Source organism: Eptesicus fuscus, chromosome 20 (genome assembly GCF_027574615.1).
Source record: "Eptesicus fuscus isolate TK198812 chromosome 20, DD_ASM_mEF_20220401, whole genome shotgun sequence".
NCBI classification, from domain to species: Eukaryota; Metazoa; Chordata; class Mammalia; order Chiroptera; family Vespertilionidae; genus Eptesicus; species Eptesicus fuscus.
In genome coordinates, this window is record NC_072492.1 from 41,898,708 (window position 1) to 41,916,240 (window position 17,533).

The 17,533-nt window shown below is 36.8% G+C and overlaps 1 protein-coding gene across 4 annotated transcripts in view; it reads right to left on the reverse strand.

Moving 5' to 3' along the window:
• Positions 1-17,533, reverse strand: part of NPEPPS (aminopeptidase puromycin sensitive) — a 67,625-nt gene that overhangs the window by 16,365 nt on the left and 33,727 nt on the right. For 3 of the 4 annotated variants that reach the window (XM_054709075.1, XM_054709076.1, XM_054709077.1), the window contains exons 5-15: positions 15,624-15,731; positions 14,030-14,230; positions 13,483-13,579; positions 13,338-13,371; positions 12,368-12,482; positions 9,441-9,605; positions 8,516-8,620; positions 7,426-7,486; positions 4,793-4,902; positions 2,783-2,846; positions 220-359 (exon numbers count right to left, since the gene is read on the reverse strand). In XM_054709075.1, the coding sequence (XP_054565050.1) occupies positions 220-359; positions 2,783-2,846; positions 4,793-4,902; positions 7,426-7,486; positions 8,516-8,620; positions 9,441-9,605; positions 12,368-12,482; positions 13,338-13,371; positions 13,483-13,579; positions 14,030-14,230; positions 15,624-15,731 (1,200 nt within the window). Of the gene's footprint in view, positions 1-219; positions 360-2,782; positions 2,847-4,792; positions 4,903-7,425; positions 7,487-8,515; positions 8,621-9,440; positions 9,606-12,367; positions 12,483-13,337; positions 13,580-14,029; positions 14,231-15,623; positions 15,732-17,533 lie in introns of all 4 variants that reach the window. The other variant, XM_054709074.1, reaches the window with a different exon arrangement.

Genomic DNA, 17,533 nt, shown 5'->3' on the forward strand with positions numbered 1-17,533 from the left:
GCTTATCTACCACTCTCTGCCATAAAGGTAAATATCTAGACAATATTTGAAAACTGGCCCTACATTTCACATAGGAAAGTTTAGAAATTATTTTTTCTTTGCAAGTTCTAGTCTAATATGAAGCAGTAGAATTTAGAACCAGTCACAAAATGCATAAAAGAAGTGAGATAGAAATCCATTTAGATAAGATTAAAATGGTCATGCCATTTCTGGACTCACCTTTACCCATTGGTCTGGTTTAACATTCTTCAAAACCACATCCATCTCTGGCTTGTCCATTAGAATTTTCAGTTTGGCATTGTTGGGATCTTCGCTAGTAGAGATTGTGATAGGAACCATCCACTGGGGACAGTCTTCTCCTTAAGCAAGAGAACAAATAGGAAACTTGAAAAATAATTTCTCACTGTAAAAAGAAGGTAAGGTGGAGAGAGAGGACTAGTATACTATGCACAGGCTTGAGCCTAACTATTAAGCCAATAGCTCATTTTTATGGTACAAAAACTCTTTCAGGTGACCTGATTAATATTGGTGCAAAGGAAAAGATAATTTATTAACAAAATCACAAAAGTCTAAAAAACCCCAAACATAACAGTTTACTTACTTGCAGGATCACAAATACAGTGATTTTAAGCTTATTTTAATAGATATTTTTCTTTTTTTTAGAGAGAGAGGAAGAGAAAGGGAGAGAGATAGAAACACTGATGAGAGAGGACACCAACTGGCTGCCTACTGCACTCCCCTCACCAGGGATCGAGCCTGCAATTCAGGCATGTTCCCTGACCAGGAATTGAAGCGGTAACCCCTTGGTCCATGGGTCGATGCTCAACCACTGAGCCACACTGGCTGGGCACAAATAGAGTGATTTTTTTCTAAAAAAACCCACGTTTTTATTGATTTTTACAGAGAGAATATGGGAGGGGGATAGAGAGATAGAAACATCAATGAGAGGGAACATTATCCTGCACACACCCACACTAGAGCTCAAGCCCTGACTGGGAATCGAACCAGTGACCTCTTGGTTCCTGGGCCATCGCTTAAGTATTGAGCAAACTGGCCAGGCCAAATACAGTGATTTTAATTTAATTGATTGTATTCCCTTTACAGAGCAATAAAGACATCAACGATTTTTACTGTCTTAAAGAAATTTCAAGTATGTGAAAGCCCTCATATAGGCATTTAAAAACATACTAAGGTACAGTCTTTAACAGTACCTTATATACTACTGAAACACTAGAGGGTTGGTTTTTATTTTTCTGACAGACAGGACACACCCTGGGAACTATTGGATTCCAAAATGGACAAGTCATATCTAAAAGCCAAAGCTTTTGTGAGACATATATATACTCTTAGGGATCAGACAGCAAAATTAACTTTGCATTAAGATGTCAAACAAAGGAGAGTCACTGTCCAATAATACATCAGAGGAACATTTTAATAAGTTATATACCTTTATGCTATCAGGCTAAACCACAAATTAAAATTTCCTCTCAACACTGGGATATTTCAGGTTTTAACACTGCTTATATTGGTCATAGAGTATTAGATAAACCTGCAAAACCTGTCAGTCCTACAATGCAGATTGCAGATATGAGGCAGAAAATGGCAACTGTGACACTTAAGGATTTATTTGGATAATACATGTGTCCTCTGACTTTCAAACATATTTATTAAAAGAGTAATTTTAAATGCTAAAGAAGGTTAAGGGTAGAAGGCTGTATCTTTTAACCTTAGTAGAGTGCATATTTTGGTGGATTGAAGATGAAAAGGCATTGGTGATTCTGATATACACCTCCCCCTGCTGAGACCTGCTATTCTAAAGGAAGTTTAAAATGTATAGAAAACTTTATTTTTCAATTAATCTTTAATTTCCTGGATAAAAGAATCTAATGACATGTAGAGATATTTTTAAAAAAGCAGAGATGAGTGGTAAGTAAGAGTATAAATTCATGGAATCCAATTATTTTGTTTGAATTCCTACTCTTTTTTAAATTATTTTTTAATATATTTTTATTGATTTCAGAGAGGAAGGGAAAAGGGGAGATAGAAACATCAATGATAAGAGAGAATCACTGATCGGCTGCCTCCTGCACACCCCCTTCTGGGGATTGAGCCTGCAACCCAGGCATGTGCCCTGACCGGGAATCAACCCATGACCTCCTGGTTCATAGGTCATTGCTTAACCACTGAGCCATGCCAGCTGGGCTGAATTCCTACTCTTTAACTCATTAGAGAATTAACTCAAAGTGACCTTGGGCAATGTAAGTAACCTACCTATGCTTCAGCTCCCTCATTTGTAAAATGGAAATAATTTTACTTACCCAATAGGATTGCTGAGAGTATAAAATAAGGGTCAATTATAGAGCTAGCACTATAATATATCTAAATAGTCACTGGGCTTTATTTATTTATTTACTTACTTACTTATGCCCAGGAATTTAAAAAAAAATAATTAGCCACCCACACAAACGTGTATTAAGTCTTCTTTTAGGGATTAAGGCTAGAGGCATCACTGCTTGGGTGTTCCTATGCTTCTTCATACACAGAGACATGGAACATAAAAAAAATCTAAGAATATGACATTATCAACTGACCTACCCAGCCACAGCATGAATCTCCTTTCTTGATTTTCTGGATTTCATTTTTATTCTTTTACCACTTCCTTGTTTTTATTTAATTCTATTAAAATTTTTAAAAAATGGATAATTATTTCCTATTAGTTGGAACACTACTGGTATGGTGTCCAAAGTCATTGATCAACTGCCACTTATAGCCCTTTGCTTACCAACGTATGGTCCACTGGCACAGAATTTCCTTTGGGACAACTTCAGTAATCGGTCATTTTCTACCTAAAGAAACAAAACAAAGGCTATAGTAGTATAAAATTATTTTCTTTTTTGGAGGAGGCAACATTTCTGAGACAAAGTACAGGCAGTCCTCGGGTTATGTCGGACGACTTACGTCGTTTCATGGTTACGTCGCCATCTCCCATTTACAGTATTTATATATATAAAAAAAAAGTTCCATCATTTCAACATATGTACATATGTGCTTTATGTTTTTTATTATTTATTTACCACAAGTAAAGGTCAGGGATTGTTATCTTTCTTTTAAATTTTTTTTACTGTTTCACTTCATTACTGCTGTATGTATTCCAAGTGAGTGACGTAGGTGCTTATGTAGGTGGGTTCCCACTTACGGCGAAAACTGAGTTACATTGCGCCCTAGAAACGAATCTCTGATGTAACCCGAGGACTGCCTGTAGAAGGTAAAACCAGTATAATTAAATGTCATGTAAGTACACAAAAAATGCAATGATGATGAAGATGATGATGCTATAGAATAGTGAAAGGTCACTATTTCTTATTTAGGCTTCAAAATAACAATCTAAATAATAAAGAGCTATTATGCAAATGGTCGTGATGCCCTGACGCATAATGACCGATCAGCAGAAGGCTCCATGTGCAGCAGGCGCGGGTGGGCAGGGACTTGAAGTGTCGGGGACTTGCATGAGGCTTGTGTTCCCGCCCCTGGCACTGGGCCAGGAATGTGAGGCTCTCAGAGGCTTGCATCCCCGCTCCTGGTGCCAGGCCTGGGGATGTGAGGATTGTGGCGCTAGCCCCAGGGACGAGAGGCTCGAAGAGGTCTACCTCTTTGGGGTGATAGATCGCGGGGATCCCGCACTGTGACAGAGCACAGGCCAGGCTGGGGGACCCCCCCTTAGTGCACAAATTTCATGCACTGGGCCACTAGTAGTCTAAATAAAAGAGCAGATTTTATGTAATATGGTTCCTCAGAAGAGATATGTACCCAGATAAGAACTTTAAAGGATTAAAGTTCTCAAAAGGATACATAACAATAAGTAATACTACAAAAAGTTGTTTTAGATTAGCATGTGAACTCAATGTTCAGAATTCAAACTTTTAGAATGACTGATAAGCATAAAAGAAGCACACACCTTATTTTAAAAGGATAAGCTTTGCAATGAAACAAAAAAGTGTGGGGGAAACTAAAAAGCCAGAAACAACAAAGGCAAGTACATGATTTTTAGAGAGAGAGAGGAAGGGGGAGAGGAAGAAATCCAAAATTTGTTTTTTTTTAAAGAGCTCTCCTATTTCCCACCAAATATGATTGATGCATTCACTAAACTGCCTTTTCAAATGCTTACGGCCAATCTGAGAGGTCCTCCAATGTGTGTACTTTTTATTATAAAACTAGAGGCCTGGTGCACAACGTTGGTGCAGTGTGTGTGTGTGTCCCTCAACCCAGCCTGCACCCTCTTGCAGTCCGGGACCCCTCGGGGGATGTCCGACTGCTGGCTTAGGCCCACTCCTCTGTGGGAGCACCGCTCAGCCAGAAGCCGGGCTCACTGCTCCTTAGCATGGCCTTGGAGGCGGGAGAGGCTCCCGCCACAGCCGCTGCGGTCACCAACCGTGAGCCCAGCTTCTGGCTTAGCGGCACTCCCCCTGTGGGAGCGCACTGACCACCAGGGACAGCTCCTGTGTTGAGCATCTGCCCCCCTGGTGGTCAGTGCACATCATAGCGACCGCTTGTTTTGCTGTTCGGTCAATTTGCATATTAGGGTTTTATTATATAGGATACAATCGTGTTTAAGGTTAAGATGTGGCTTTGGAAGGTTAACTTATACTGTAATATACCATGTAAATTTGGGTACATTTTGAGAGCTGGTTTAAATGTCACCTAGAATTCTTAAAGTACATAAAAATAAATTTGAAACCATTGATTGAATTTCACTTAATATTAGACAAATTGAGGGACTTTTTATTAAGTTTACCTGTTCTGCTTCCACATAAATGAGGGGGAATCCCATTTGTTTGGTCCAGGTATTCATCACAGCTGCTATAGGTTTACCACTAGCACCTTCTAAACATTCCCAAAGGTCCTCTAGGAGATAACACAAACAATGAAAATGTAATTGTTTACATTTTTATTTTCCTAAAAAAACCGCAGAAGTTTTATATATCTCTTGACAATGCATTGCTGACCAACTCTTTGATTCTTTCATGTTCAGAAAACAAACAGCGGGCCAAATTAACATCCTCCTTGCCTTCTCATTAAGTTAACTCTATTACAAAAACTGGTCTTATATTTTAAGATGTTCCTAACTTTTCCAATTTATTAAAAATTACAAATTATAATAAACCAAAGACAAACAGGTGAGTTCGAACAAGAATAAATAGAAACAAACAAATGGAAACACATTTAAGATCACAACTAAACAATCATTCACAAACACAAAACCATTATATTCACTCAATTAACAGAGTTAAAAAATACTCAATAAAGCTGATGTGGTGGTAGAGTGAGCAAAACAGTAATGCCATGAGACACATACTATAATGGGGGTATGAACAGAGAAAAAGCACTTAAAGGAAAATCCAAAGAAAGTAAAGGCTTCACAAGAGTTGACTTTTGGCCTGCATCCTGAAAAGGAGTTGTTCGTTAGACAGATACGAACCACTAGCTCATTCCAATTAGGCAGAATAAATGGTCTGTGTACAAAGATGAAAGTATAAGAAAGGACAGAAAATAACAAAAAATAGCAATATGTTCAATTAGCTGAAAATAGAGGGCACATGTGTGGGAATATCGGGCAATGAGGCTATAAAAGTAGGTAGGGCTGAACTGCTGAAGACTGTATGATTTACAAAGAAGTACTGACTATTGTGAAGGGAATGTGGCATACCCATTATTTTACTTTTAAAATCTTTATTGTTGAAAGTATTACATATGTCCCTTTTCCCCATGGACCCCCTCCACAATCCCAGTATTTTTAATCAGTAGGGTGATGAATCGGATATTCACTTCAGAAAGATAATCCTAGCTAGCCTGAGAGAGAGATGAAACTGAAGAGAGTGGGGCAAGGCAAGTAGTGAGTTAATAGGCAACTGCAAAGTTCAATAGATAGATCATGAAGGAAGGCATGAATTAAGGAAAAGTGCAGTGAGATAGAAAGGGGGCACTGGAACTGCTGCGAGAGGATAAATAGCATGGATGGTAACTGCAATGTATTTGAACTGCCAAATGTCTTTCCTAAACCACAAAACAAACCGAAAAAAAGGTATATGGTGGGCCTTGCTATTCATATGTGGCCTATGAACTAGTAGCACTGGCTTCACCTGGGAGCCTGTTAGAAATGCAGACTCTCAGACCTTACCCCAGACTTACTGAATTATAACCATTCTAATAGATCCCAGGTGATTATATGTCCATTATAATTAAAGAAGCACAAGGTACTTTCCTCATATATTATATACGGGCATACCTTGGAGATACTGCAAGTTCTATTCCAGACCACCACAATAAAGCAAACATCTCAACAAAGTGAGTCACATAAATTGTTTGGTTTCCCAGTGCATATAATAGTTATGTTTATATTATACTATAATCTATTAAGTGAGAAATAGTATTATGTCTAAAAGTGTACATATCTTAGTTAAAAAATATTATATTGCTAAAAAATACTAACCATCATCTGAGCCTGTTTGAAAAATGGCACTGACAGACTTGCTCAATGCAGGGTTGCCATAAACCTTCAATTTGTAAAAAACGCAATATCTGCGAAGTACAATAAAAACAAGGTATGCCTGTATACGCATGCCAAAGATTCATAAAACTTGCAAGAGTACATTTTTCTGTAGCCTTTCTTTAAGGAACAGAATGCCTCTATTTTACAAACTAAAATGGAAATTTATGGGGCTGGGAGTGGGGTGCGAAGGTTACATCATGTCCTGAACAGAGGAGAGATTGTATTTTTAAATCACAGGTTACAAACCTAAGGAACACCCTTATAGCCAGGACTCCGAACTTTTGTCATTCTATTAAACACTAATGACATTACATAAATCTTGTTGTTTTTTTAAACTATTTCTGTTCACTAAAGAACTCAAAACTATGACTCTGGCTCTTTTTCATATCCAATCAATTCTTAAGCCTTCATTCATCCTTTTGACTCTGATAGCAAATAAACTATAGACCATCATACGCAAAAATTTCTTAAGATTTTACTTCATTGAAACTCTAATTCCACACATTAACTTCTAAAAATGGTTAATCTGCAGCTATTTTAATAATAAATGATTAATTTAAGGCAATAAAACCAACAAATAGTAAAAAAAGAACAAGCTCTGGTAAGGTAAACAGCACTCTTCAGACTCTTTTATTTATTTATTTTTTTTCTTTCTTTCTTTTTTTTTTTTTCTTTTTTTTTTTCAGACTCTTTTAAGTGGCAAACATTGAGCTATGGAAAGCTGACTATTGAAGGATGACCAAAGGATAATGGGCCCTGACTTAACAAATGGCATAAAATAAGTCAACTTCATTTCCTATCCATCACAAAGAAAGTAAAGCAGCTAGAAAAAAGTAAATGTCCCACTTCCATTTCTCTCTCAAGCTATTAAAGATTACCTGTGGCAGCATTCTTTTGCTGGAACTTGGTTAAATACATGTTCATTCCTTTCTTAAAGTCCTGAGAAAATACAATTTTTAAAATTCAAGAGTCAGACCTTAGAATTTATAGTATATTTACATGTTAATACTCAAAAGCTACTTTACTAAAATTATTGAGTGCCAGATTTACTGAAATACATATATGTCTACTGCCTTTTATTTATTTTAAAATATATACTTTTATTGATTTTACAGAGGGAGAGGGAGAGATAGAAACATCAATGATGAGAGAGAATCATTGATCAACTGCCACCTGCACGCCCCTTACGAGGGATTGACCCCGAAACCCAGGCATGTGCCCTGACCGGGAATCAAACCATGACCGCCTGGTTCATAGGTCAATGCTCAACCACTGAGCCACACTGGCCAGGCTACTGCCTTTTATTTAAGAATGCATACTCTGGCCCTGACTGGTTTGGCTCAGTGGATAGAGCATCAGCCTGCAGACTGAAGGGTCCAGGTTCGATTCCAGTCAAGGGCATGTACCTTGATTGCAGGCACATCCCCAGTAGGGGGTGTGCAGGAGGCAGCTGATTGATGTTTCTCTCTCATCAATGTTTTTAACTCTCTATTCCTCTCTGTAAAAAATTAATAAAATATATTTTAAAAAATAAAAATGAATGCATACTCTGGCCCTGACTGGTTGGCTCAGTTAGTTCAAGTCCTGTATACTAAAAGATCATGGGTTTGATTCCCAGTCAGGGTACATACCCAGGTTGTGTGGATAAAAGAGGCAACTGATCGATGTTCCACTGTCACATTGATTTTTCTCTCTCTCTTAAAAAAAGAAAATCAATAATAATAAAAAAAGAATGCATACTCTGCCTTCTCCTTTTAAGTTTTATACCAGACTTCCACCCACTTCCAAACATATTTGTATATCATTCATCTAAGAGATCACAAGAGTCAATATAAAAAAAATAAAGACAATTTAGTAGTGTAATATTCTTCTAGATGCAAAAAAAAATTTACTTAGGAACTTAATCTAATTAAGATCTGACGTTTTTCACCATAAAAGAATAGAAAACTTTTAAAATTGCTTTTTTACCGTATCCCCAATGTAGTCATGCAGCATTCGGATGACAGATGCACCTTTGCTATATGATATAGCATCAAATATCTCATCAACTTCAGAAGGATGGCCCACACTGACCTGGCAGACAGTGTAATTCAAGGTTATGACAGGAAGCAGACAATCTATAATACTGAATTACATAAAAAGCTTTCTAGGAAAACACTTCTAATATGATACTTTTCTACCTTTAGCTCCCTCATAATGTATAACGATGATCCTTAAGAGTGTGTGTGTGTGTGTGTGTGTGTGTGTGTGTGTATCCTTAAGTGGACCCCGTCAACTCTTAGGGTCCAGTCTTGGCTCTACTTTGCTTGGGAGGCAAGTCACTATCAATCTGTTTATTGGTGGTGGTGGTGAGTGGGAGTGGAGAAGAGAGTGATGAAAAACACTTTCTTTCTTTCTTTCTGGTTTATAATTATATAGGACCTTGGTTAAATATGTCAAAGTAGATTATAAGTCTAGTTCTTTGAAGGCAAAGTTTATACATATAAACTAGCTAAAATAACAAAAAGTTAAGTCAAGAGAATTAAAAAATATATATATAAACAGATAATGACAACAATAAAAGAATATGTTCAGAATTTTCTTTGAAACAAACAATAGAATGATAATGTTCCCCTATGCATATTACTCAATAGGTATGGTTCTCCCATACTATTCAATAAAAATGTATTTAATGAATGCTTAAGGGTACATAGTACTTGACTCTACTAAGATCAATTTTTACAGTGTCTATCTTAAGAAGAAACATAATTAGACCAGTCTTGCTAGATTTTCAAGACTGGAAATATAAACTATAAAAACAAGTGAATCACCCATGCAATTTTCAGAGTTTTAAATATCTCTGTAACAAATTACTTCATTAAAAATGAGAGCAATGGTTGGAATTACGGCTCACTTCAATAGGATGGCTGTTATCTAAGGCATCCAGCTCCTGGGCACGCGTGTAATCCGCAGAAACAAACTGAGTCCAGATGTCATACTCGGGGAAGCAGTGGTCTACACACAGGTATTCAATCCAGGACGCAAAGCCTTCATTTAACCAAAGATGTGTCCACCACTCCTAAAAACAAAGGAGAAATATGTAAAGAAAACAGAATACTTGTCATTCCACTCATTTGAAAAACTCACATGTCCCTTCCACTATACTCTAAAATTTGCCAACTTAAAGAACTAAAATAAAAAAAAATTAGTAAATAACTCACATCTCTCTTTTTTTCAATCCCCAGCTGAGGATATGTTTCTACTGATTTGAGAGAGAGTCAGAGAGAGGGAGGGAGAGAGAGAAACATCAACTGGTTGTCTCCTGTACTTGCCCTGACCGGGTTTAAATCCACAACCTTTTTGTGTATGGGACGATGCTCCAACCCACTGGGCCATACAGGCCAGGGAAATAATTCATATATCTGAACTAAAGAGATGCCTAAGAGACATTTCAAAACAGTAATAAGTAACATTTTACTACCAAAGGTATAAACAGAGGAAGGAGGGGGGAATAGTGGGAAAGCCCTAATATGGAAAGGGGAAGAGAGTGGATAAATGTAGGCGTTCCCCCTATATTATTTCCTGTATTGTCATGTAAAATTTAGCTTAATAAAGATCTCTCTTAAAATACACACACACACACACACACACACACACACACACACACACACACACACAGGTCCTTGCTCAGTGGTTAGAGTATTGGCACATGCACCTAAGGCAGTGGTTCTCAACCTTTTTAATGCCGCGACCCTTTAATACAGTTCCTCATGTTGTGGTGACCCCCAACCATAAAATTATTTTCGTTACTACTTCATAACTGTAATTTTGCTACTGTTATGAATCGTAATGTAAATATCTGTGTTTTCCGATATTTATGAATCCATGCTAAATGCTAAAAGACTAATGCAATGGTAAAAAACAAAAAGGCATGCCGAAACCAGTTTGGCTCAGTGGATAGAGCGTCGGTCTGCGGACTGGAAGGTCCCAGGTTCGATTCCGGTCAAGGGCATGTACATTGGTTGCGGGCACATCCCCCATGGGGGGTGTGCAGGAGGCAGCTGGTCGATGTTTCTCTCTCATCGATGTTTCTAGCTCTCTATCCCTCTCCCTTCCTCTCTGTGAAAAATCAATAAAAAAAAAAAAAGGCATTTTAAAATTCTGAAAAGACCAAGATTTTCCAATATTAAGTGATAAATGGCTATCTGTCTAAGTATTTTGTACACTTATTTAACTACTAGCCTCCAGTAAGATAGCTGGTACAAAGCTAGTTATTCTCCAACCTATCTCCAAGCCCTTGAATTTCAGTTATTGAAACAACTAATATAAAAAAAAAAAAAAAAAAAAAGAAACAACTAGTATCTAATAACTACAATAGTTACTCAAATCAGGTAAAAAGCTGCCTAAAATCAATATAATAATGCACACATTTCCCCAAGAGTTATTACTGGTAGTTTCAAAATAAAAATCATAAAAAATAAAGTCGGCTAAAAGCTGAGCCAAAAAAGAAATTGTTGAGTAGCAACAAACTTGTTGCATTAAGTAGAAAAGAACATTTATGTACATATCTGAATACAGGTACAAGCATACTTAATTTCACATAAAATTATATTTCAAAAAAATGTTTTTTCACCCCTAAGTAAAATTTTAAACATCCAAAGTAAAAGGATCGAGTTTACTTTCAAGAGCTGACTTCCTTTAGAAACTCTCTCAAACGTATCATAGTTGCTACATGTCTTACTTTCTTGCTTATTTCTGTGACACATGGTCTCAACTAACATCCAAGTCAGGTTTTGCTCTTTGGCAGCCTAAAATGCCATCAGGGATTTGGCTGACTCCAGACTCTCCAGCTCTTCCTTTGCAGAGGTACTTCTAGTTCACTTGTGAAAGCCTGTGCTCCCATGCTTTAACATAACTGGCTATTGTAGATGGTATTTATTTACACTCATTCTGCAATTTCTTTGCTTGAATTTCTATTAAATTTCAACATAACCTTTTAGGCAATAAAAAAAACTGACCCCTAAAAACATTTCAATATAATCAAACTAGAGGCCCGGTGCATGAAATTCATGTGTGTGAGGAGGGTCCCTCAGCCTGGCCTATGCCCTCGGGGGATGTCTGACTGACGGTTTAGGCCCAATCCCTAGGGGCCTAACCTGGCAGTCAGACATCCCTCTCACAATCCGGGATGCATGCACCAGTGACCATACTTTTCATATAGGTGAAAGGCATCTTGCTGTTGTATGGGCAGCTATATTTTTTTGCCCTGATTATAAAAAGTAGTACATAGCATGATCCTTTTGAGGCAGTACTACCATTTTCCCCATCTTATGGGTAGAAAAACTGAAGCAGAGAGAAGTTAAATAATTGGCTTTGTCACACAGTTTTAAGTGTCAGAATCAGGGCTGGCCACAAAATGTGCAAGCCAGAGTCCATGCATGTCATCGCTGCATCATCCTGTTTTTTCAGTGTTAGAGTAGCCTTGCCAGGTTTTAATTTTTAACTCTAAGAGACTGTTCCCAATATATAGGGTAGGGTCCCTAGGCCTGCCGGCAATCAGAGCCCATCTGTGGGGCGACTGGTGGGCAGGGCAATCAGGGGTGACCAGAGTGATTGGGGGGCCCTGCTGGTACCTGCCTTGGCTGGCGGCCTGGCACCGTCTGCTGGCCGGCCCTGCCCCCTGATCACCACCTCCCTGTCGCCTCCCTCTCGGTGGGAGGGCAGATGCTCAATTTATTTTTGTGGCACAATTTTCCAGGCAACCCTGAAATACTATGTAGCCAAAATAATGTGCAGCAGGATGAAGATAAATATATTTGAGCACTTAAAAATATTAAATACCATAGTAACAAGATTTCCAAACCATTGATGGGCGAGTTCATGTCCCACAACCAGAGCAACCCACTGGCGTGATGAAGAACAGGAGTTTTTTGAATCAATAAGCAATGCAGTCTCCCTGTGTTAAAAAAAAGAATAAAATAATTAAACAATAAAATATTACAATAAAAACATGCACAAGTAGGGAAGGGAGATTCAAATAGTAAATAAGATGGTCAAATTAGGCTTTAGAGATGTCAAGAAAACATTTTCTTAGTATAAAGAATAGAAAAAGTTCCAGGAAGATTAAAGACTACATCAGTAGAAGTCATACAACAGAAGACAAAGCTGTGACACAAGTTTAATTATCAGGTTATTGATAGGACAGCTGCCTGAAATTTTGGAAGAACTTTGTCTTAGTGATTTAGGGATTACTGTGCTAGATAGAGAGAAGACAGTTCTTCCATTAAAAGAATGGGAGTGCCAAGTGGGGGAAGATGCATTCCACAATCCTAAAAAGAACACTAAGAAGGTTGTCTAACACTTGGCTCATCGAAGAAGGCAATTGAAAGTAGAAGGCAAAAGCTTGTTTATAGACCCTGCTCCAAAAATTATATAACCCACATGTTTATAATGTAGTGACAGACATGTAAAAATTTGGCTAGAAAATATTTTAAATTAGGGAAGGTTCGTCAAGCTAGATAAATAACTATGAAACTACTGGGAGGAATAGAAGGCACCGAACTAAGAAACTGAGCCCAAAACATATCTAAAAATGTTACTAATGCCAGATGCTCACTAAAAATCATACAATCTCAGATAGTAGCACTAGAGGGTGTTCATCCACATTTTTGAAAAGTGCACAGAAGTGAGGGGAGGTAGGAATATTTATGGTAGATCATAAAGCAGAAGATACTCAACTGTGATTATGAGTGAAGCTTTTATGAAATCAGTGATTGAAAAGATAAGGCAGGGTAATGCATCATTAACATACCTATAAGTAACAAGGCCCCAGTTCTCCATGGCACCTTCATAAAATAAATATAAACATTTATTGATATATACACATACTTCTTCCTCAAAAATCACAAAATCAAAAAAGTTATTACAATTCAGCAATAAAATGAAATTTACTTTACCAGCTGCAAAGTCTGCAATAGCAATGAGATCAATTTTAGGTAGAGGATAAGGAACATTGAAGTAGTCCTTATAAAAAGGCAGGGTTTTAGCAGCAACCTATAAAAGTATAAACAAAAAAACCATCTAATAAATATTTTATTGGAATTCATATAGAAATCCACAAAGGAATCCTGTTGCAAGCCAAATTATCTCAAGTTACTAGAAATCAATCCCAGGGGCCCTACGTTCAAAGAATGTGTTAGCCATAAGCTTTGTTGGCCAAACTTTAGTTATATATAACTTGGTATGAAAAATATAATTACATATTTTCCCACTCACTCTCTGGATAAATAAATTCTACTCCAATATTCTCTTAATCATTATCTCATAAAATGTTAGTGCAACAGCAAGGTTGGTACTTCAAAAATTCTATTACAAATAAAACCAAAGTAGCACAACAAATTTCAGTTTAAGTTATAAATAAATGTACTAATAATTGATCAGAAATGTAAATTCCCCAACCTGGAGTTATGGACTGTTGGAACAATCCTCTTCAAGTACATTTACCTCTAACGCAAATTTTCCTTGCTCTGCTTTGCCAACAGGGGTGTAAACACGGACACACACACCATCTTTTGACCTTGTTTCTACAAAGTCATATTCACCCACAACAAATGCCACCAGATACGTTGACATGACAGGTGTGCGGGCAAACTTCACTTCCACTACATTTTCATCATCAGGGTATGGTTTCCGGTCAATTACATTCTTTAAAAAAAAAAAAAAAGATAAAATTTAAACAGATTTACATTAAATATAGAGAAAACACTAGTCCAAAACTGTAGGCTTTGTTGCCTCTCCGTCCTCATTTCCAGAACTTATCTATGCCAATTCAATCAGTGCTTTAATGCTGTCAAAATCTTTCCTATTAAGAAGGAAAGTGATTTGATCATGCATTCACATTAAAAAGTTCCAGGCTAAAGTGTTAAAAGAATGAGTAAAAAGAAACAACTTTTTTTGAATGCCTATTATATGCCAGGCATTGGGATGTTTTAAGACAGAGCTCAATACTTTTTAAGTAAAATAAGGCTAGGAGACAATAATTATTAATAAAGAGAAAGTTCAATTGTGAAATCTACATTTCAAAGGGAACAGATTTTTAGATTTAGAGCATTCTCTGTACTAAGACTAGCTCTAAGCAAATTGGTGAAGAAATCTCCATTATACTTTTGGAGTCCCTAATTTCCCTTTGGTCTTCTCCCCCTTTTTCCTATTCAGGCTCTCAGTTTCCCCAAGATCTCTCTGATCTTTCTTCCAAGGAAGACTTATTCAAAAGCAGACCTGATAAATTCATACTAAATTGTAAATGAATATTTTAGTTTAATATATTAGCCTGCTCTCTAAGAATATTTGAGAAGAGAATGGCATTCTATCTGTGAACTCTTTCCCCCAATAAAGGAGGCAAAAGCCAGTTATTTTCAGGTGCAGTAGGCTTTCCCAAACTCCCCAGATTCACATTATAAGCTATAGGATATACTCTATGTCTGAAAGCAGTCCCAGACAAAACACTTCAAGTGGTGAATGCTTACTCTGTTTATGAATGAGATCAGTGCATATTCCAAAAATACAATCAGCCAAAAATCTAAATACAATTCATTATGTGGTTATATCTTTTGATAATTAACAAGTCAGATTTTTTGAGGGTAGTGAACACACAATACAATATACAGATGATGTATCATAGAATTGTACACCTGAAATCTATATACTTTTTTATTAATCAATGTCACCCCAATAAATTCAATTTAAAAAGTAAGATTTTTTTCTTTTGGGTTATATTTATTAAACTCATCACTTATTTATGCCTCTAAATGAAAAGAAGATAATCTGGTTGATATGGTTTACAGTGGTTGCCAACCAGTGGTAGTCCGTGAGGTCCGAAAGGTTGGTGATTGCTGGTTTAGAAGGAATTTCTCCCATGAGGTGGAAAACTCTCCAAATAAGGCAATTAGAAAAAAGAGGGCTAGAAATAAAAAAACTAACATTTGTGTAACTATTATCTATGAAGCATGTGTTAGGTGGTTTCAGGCTATCCCATCTAATTAGTAAACTAAATGTGCTAAAATTCAAAATTTAAATATACTTACAAACACATACATACCATGTTTGATAAAGCTACTCTGTCTTTAGGAACAACCAATGAGATATCAAAAGTGGCTTTGATGGCAGGCTCATCCCAGCAAGGAAAAGCCCTCCGAGCATCAGTAGCCTAAAAAAAAAAAAAGAATATGAAATGTAAGTATCACTGGTTAACCTAGCAGTCATCTCTTCCTCTCTATTTCTATCATTCCTTCACTTGTTCAAATATTTACTTTCTACTCAGTGCCAGGCAACAAGCTAGGCACTAACTAAAAAGAAACACAAGGCTTACTATAATTGCCACATAGTAAGGAACTAGATCTTCTATAGGTCATAACAATTTATAGCATCGATTTTCAACCAGTGTGTCCCAAGAATTTTTAAAACATGCAATATCTGACTATTTAATCAAGGGCACTGACCTCTTTTCCTTTAGATTACCAAATAAAGAAATGATAACAGCCAACACAACAATAGCTGTCTTGTGTGAATAAATAAAAATTATACCTATTTTTTTGCCATATTGGCAAAAACGTATTTTTTGGTGTGCCGCAGAATTTTAGTAGATTATGTGTGCCATGAGATGAAAAGGGTTGAAAATATCTGGTTTATAGTATTAGAGTTATTTATAATTATATGTATATTTTACATTTTTGTTGATTTTTAGAGAGGGAGGAAGGGGGAGAGAGAGAGAAACATCAATGTGAGAGAGAAACATTGATCAGCTGCCTCCTGTTTGCACCCTGACCAGGGATGGAACCCACAACCTGGGTGTATGTGCTCTGACCAGGAATCGAATCCACAACCTTTTGGTGTACAGAATGATGCTCCAACCAACTGAGCCTCACTGGCCAGGGCTATAATTGTGTGTTTTGTGTGTGTGTGTGTGTGTGTGTGTGTGTGTGTGTGTATTTTTTTTTAAATAGATTGTATTGATTTTTTTATAGAGAGGAAGGGAGAGGGATAGAGAGAAACATCGATGAGAGAAACATTGATCAGCTGCCTCCTGCACACTCCCCACTAGGAATGTGCCCGCAACCAAGGTACATGCCCTTGACCGGAATCAAACGTGGGACCCTTGAGTCCACAGGCTGACGCTCTATCCACTGAGTCAAACCGGTTAGGGCTATAATTATATTTTTAATAAAAATATTTTGAAAATGTAATGCAAATGGCTCCATCAATAATGTTAACATAACAAGAGCATAGGGAGGGTCAATAGTATACTGTAAGGATTCAGAACTGGGAAAATATGATAGGTTGCCTCTCTGGCTTTTATTTCAAAAGTAAAAATATTTTCAGAATCTTTGATGTACTTTGTTCTTTATCTGGAATGTTAGCAATGGGAATAAAGACAGACGTTCCATCAATTCTAAGCAAGTAATTTGTTCAATGGCATTTCCATATACTAAACATAAAACTGTCACCACGTGACCTACTTAAATAGACCTCATTCTTTCTTTAAAAGTAAAAACAGAGCACAGTTGTTAAAGCAAAATAAAATTTAGTGGTTCAGTAGAATATCAATTGCAAAAGGAAGGAATTAAATAAAAGAACAAAACAGAAAAAAAAGAACTAATGACAATATTCTGTGTCATGAAAAGGAAGTAACAAAATATCCAGAGGTAGAGAAAGCAAAATATACAGAAGTAGAGAAACCCTGAAAAGGGTTTTCTAAAGAGGAAAAATGTTAGATGGCTGATTGCACTCTCAAAAAAATTAAATTATAAATTCTATCAAAGAATAAATAAGACATTTGAAAAGTAAGTAGAGTGTAAGAAAAGAAATGGTAGTATAAAAAAACTTAAATTAGGAGCAGAAGCAGTACAGAAAGAAATTTATAATAGAGGAAATTAAATGAAAGATACAAATAACAAAATTTAAAGGTTTCTGAAATATTCAAAGGATAAAGTAATGAAAGCAATCAAAGGC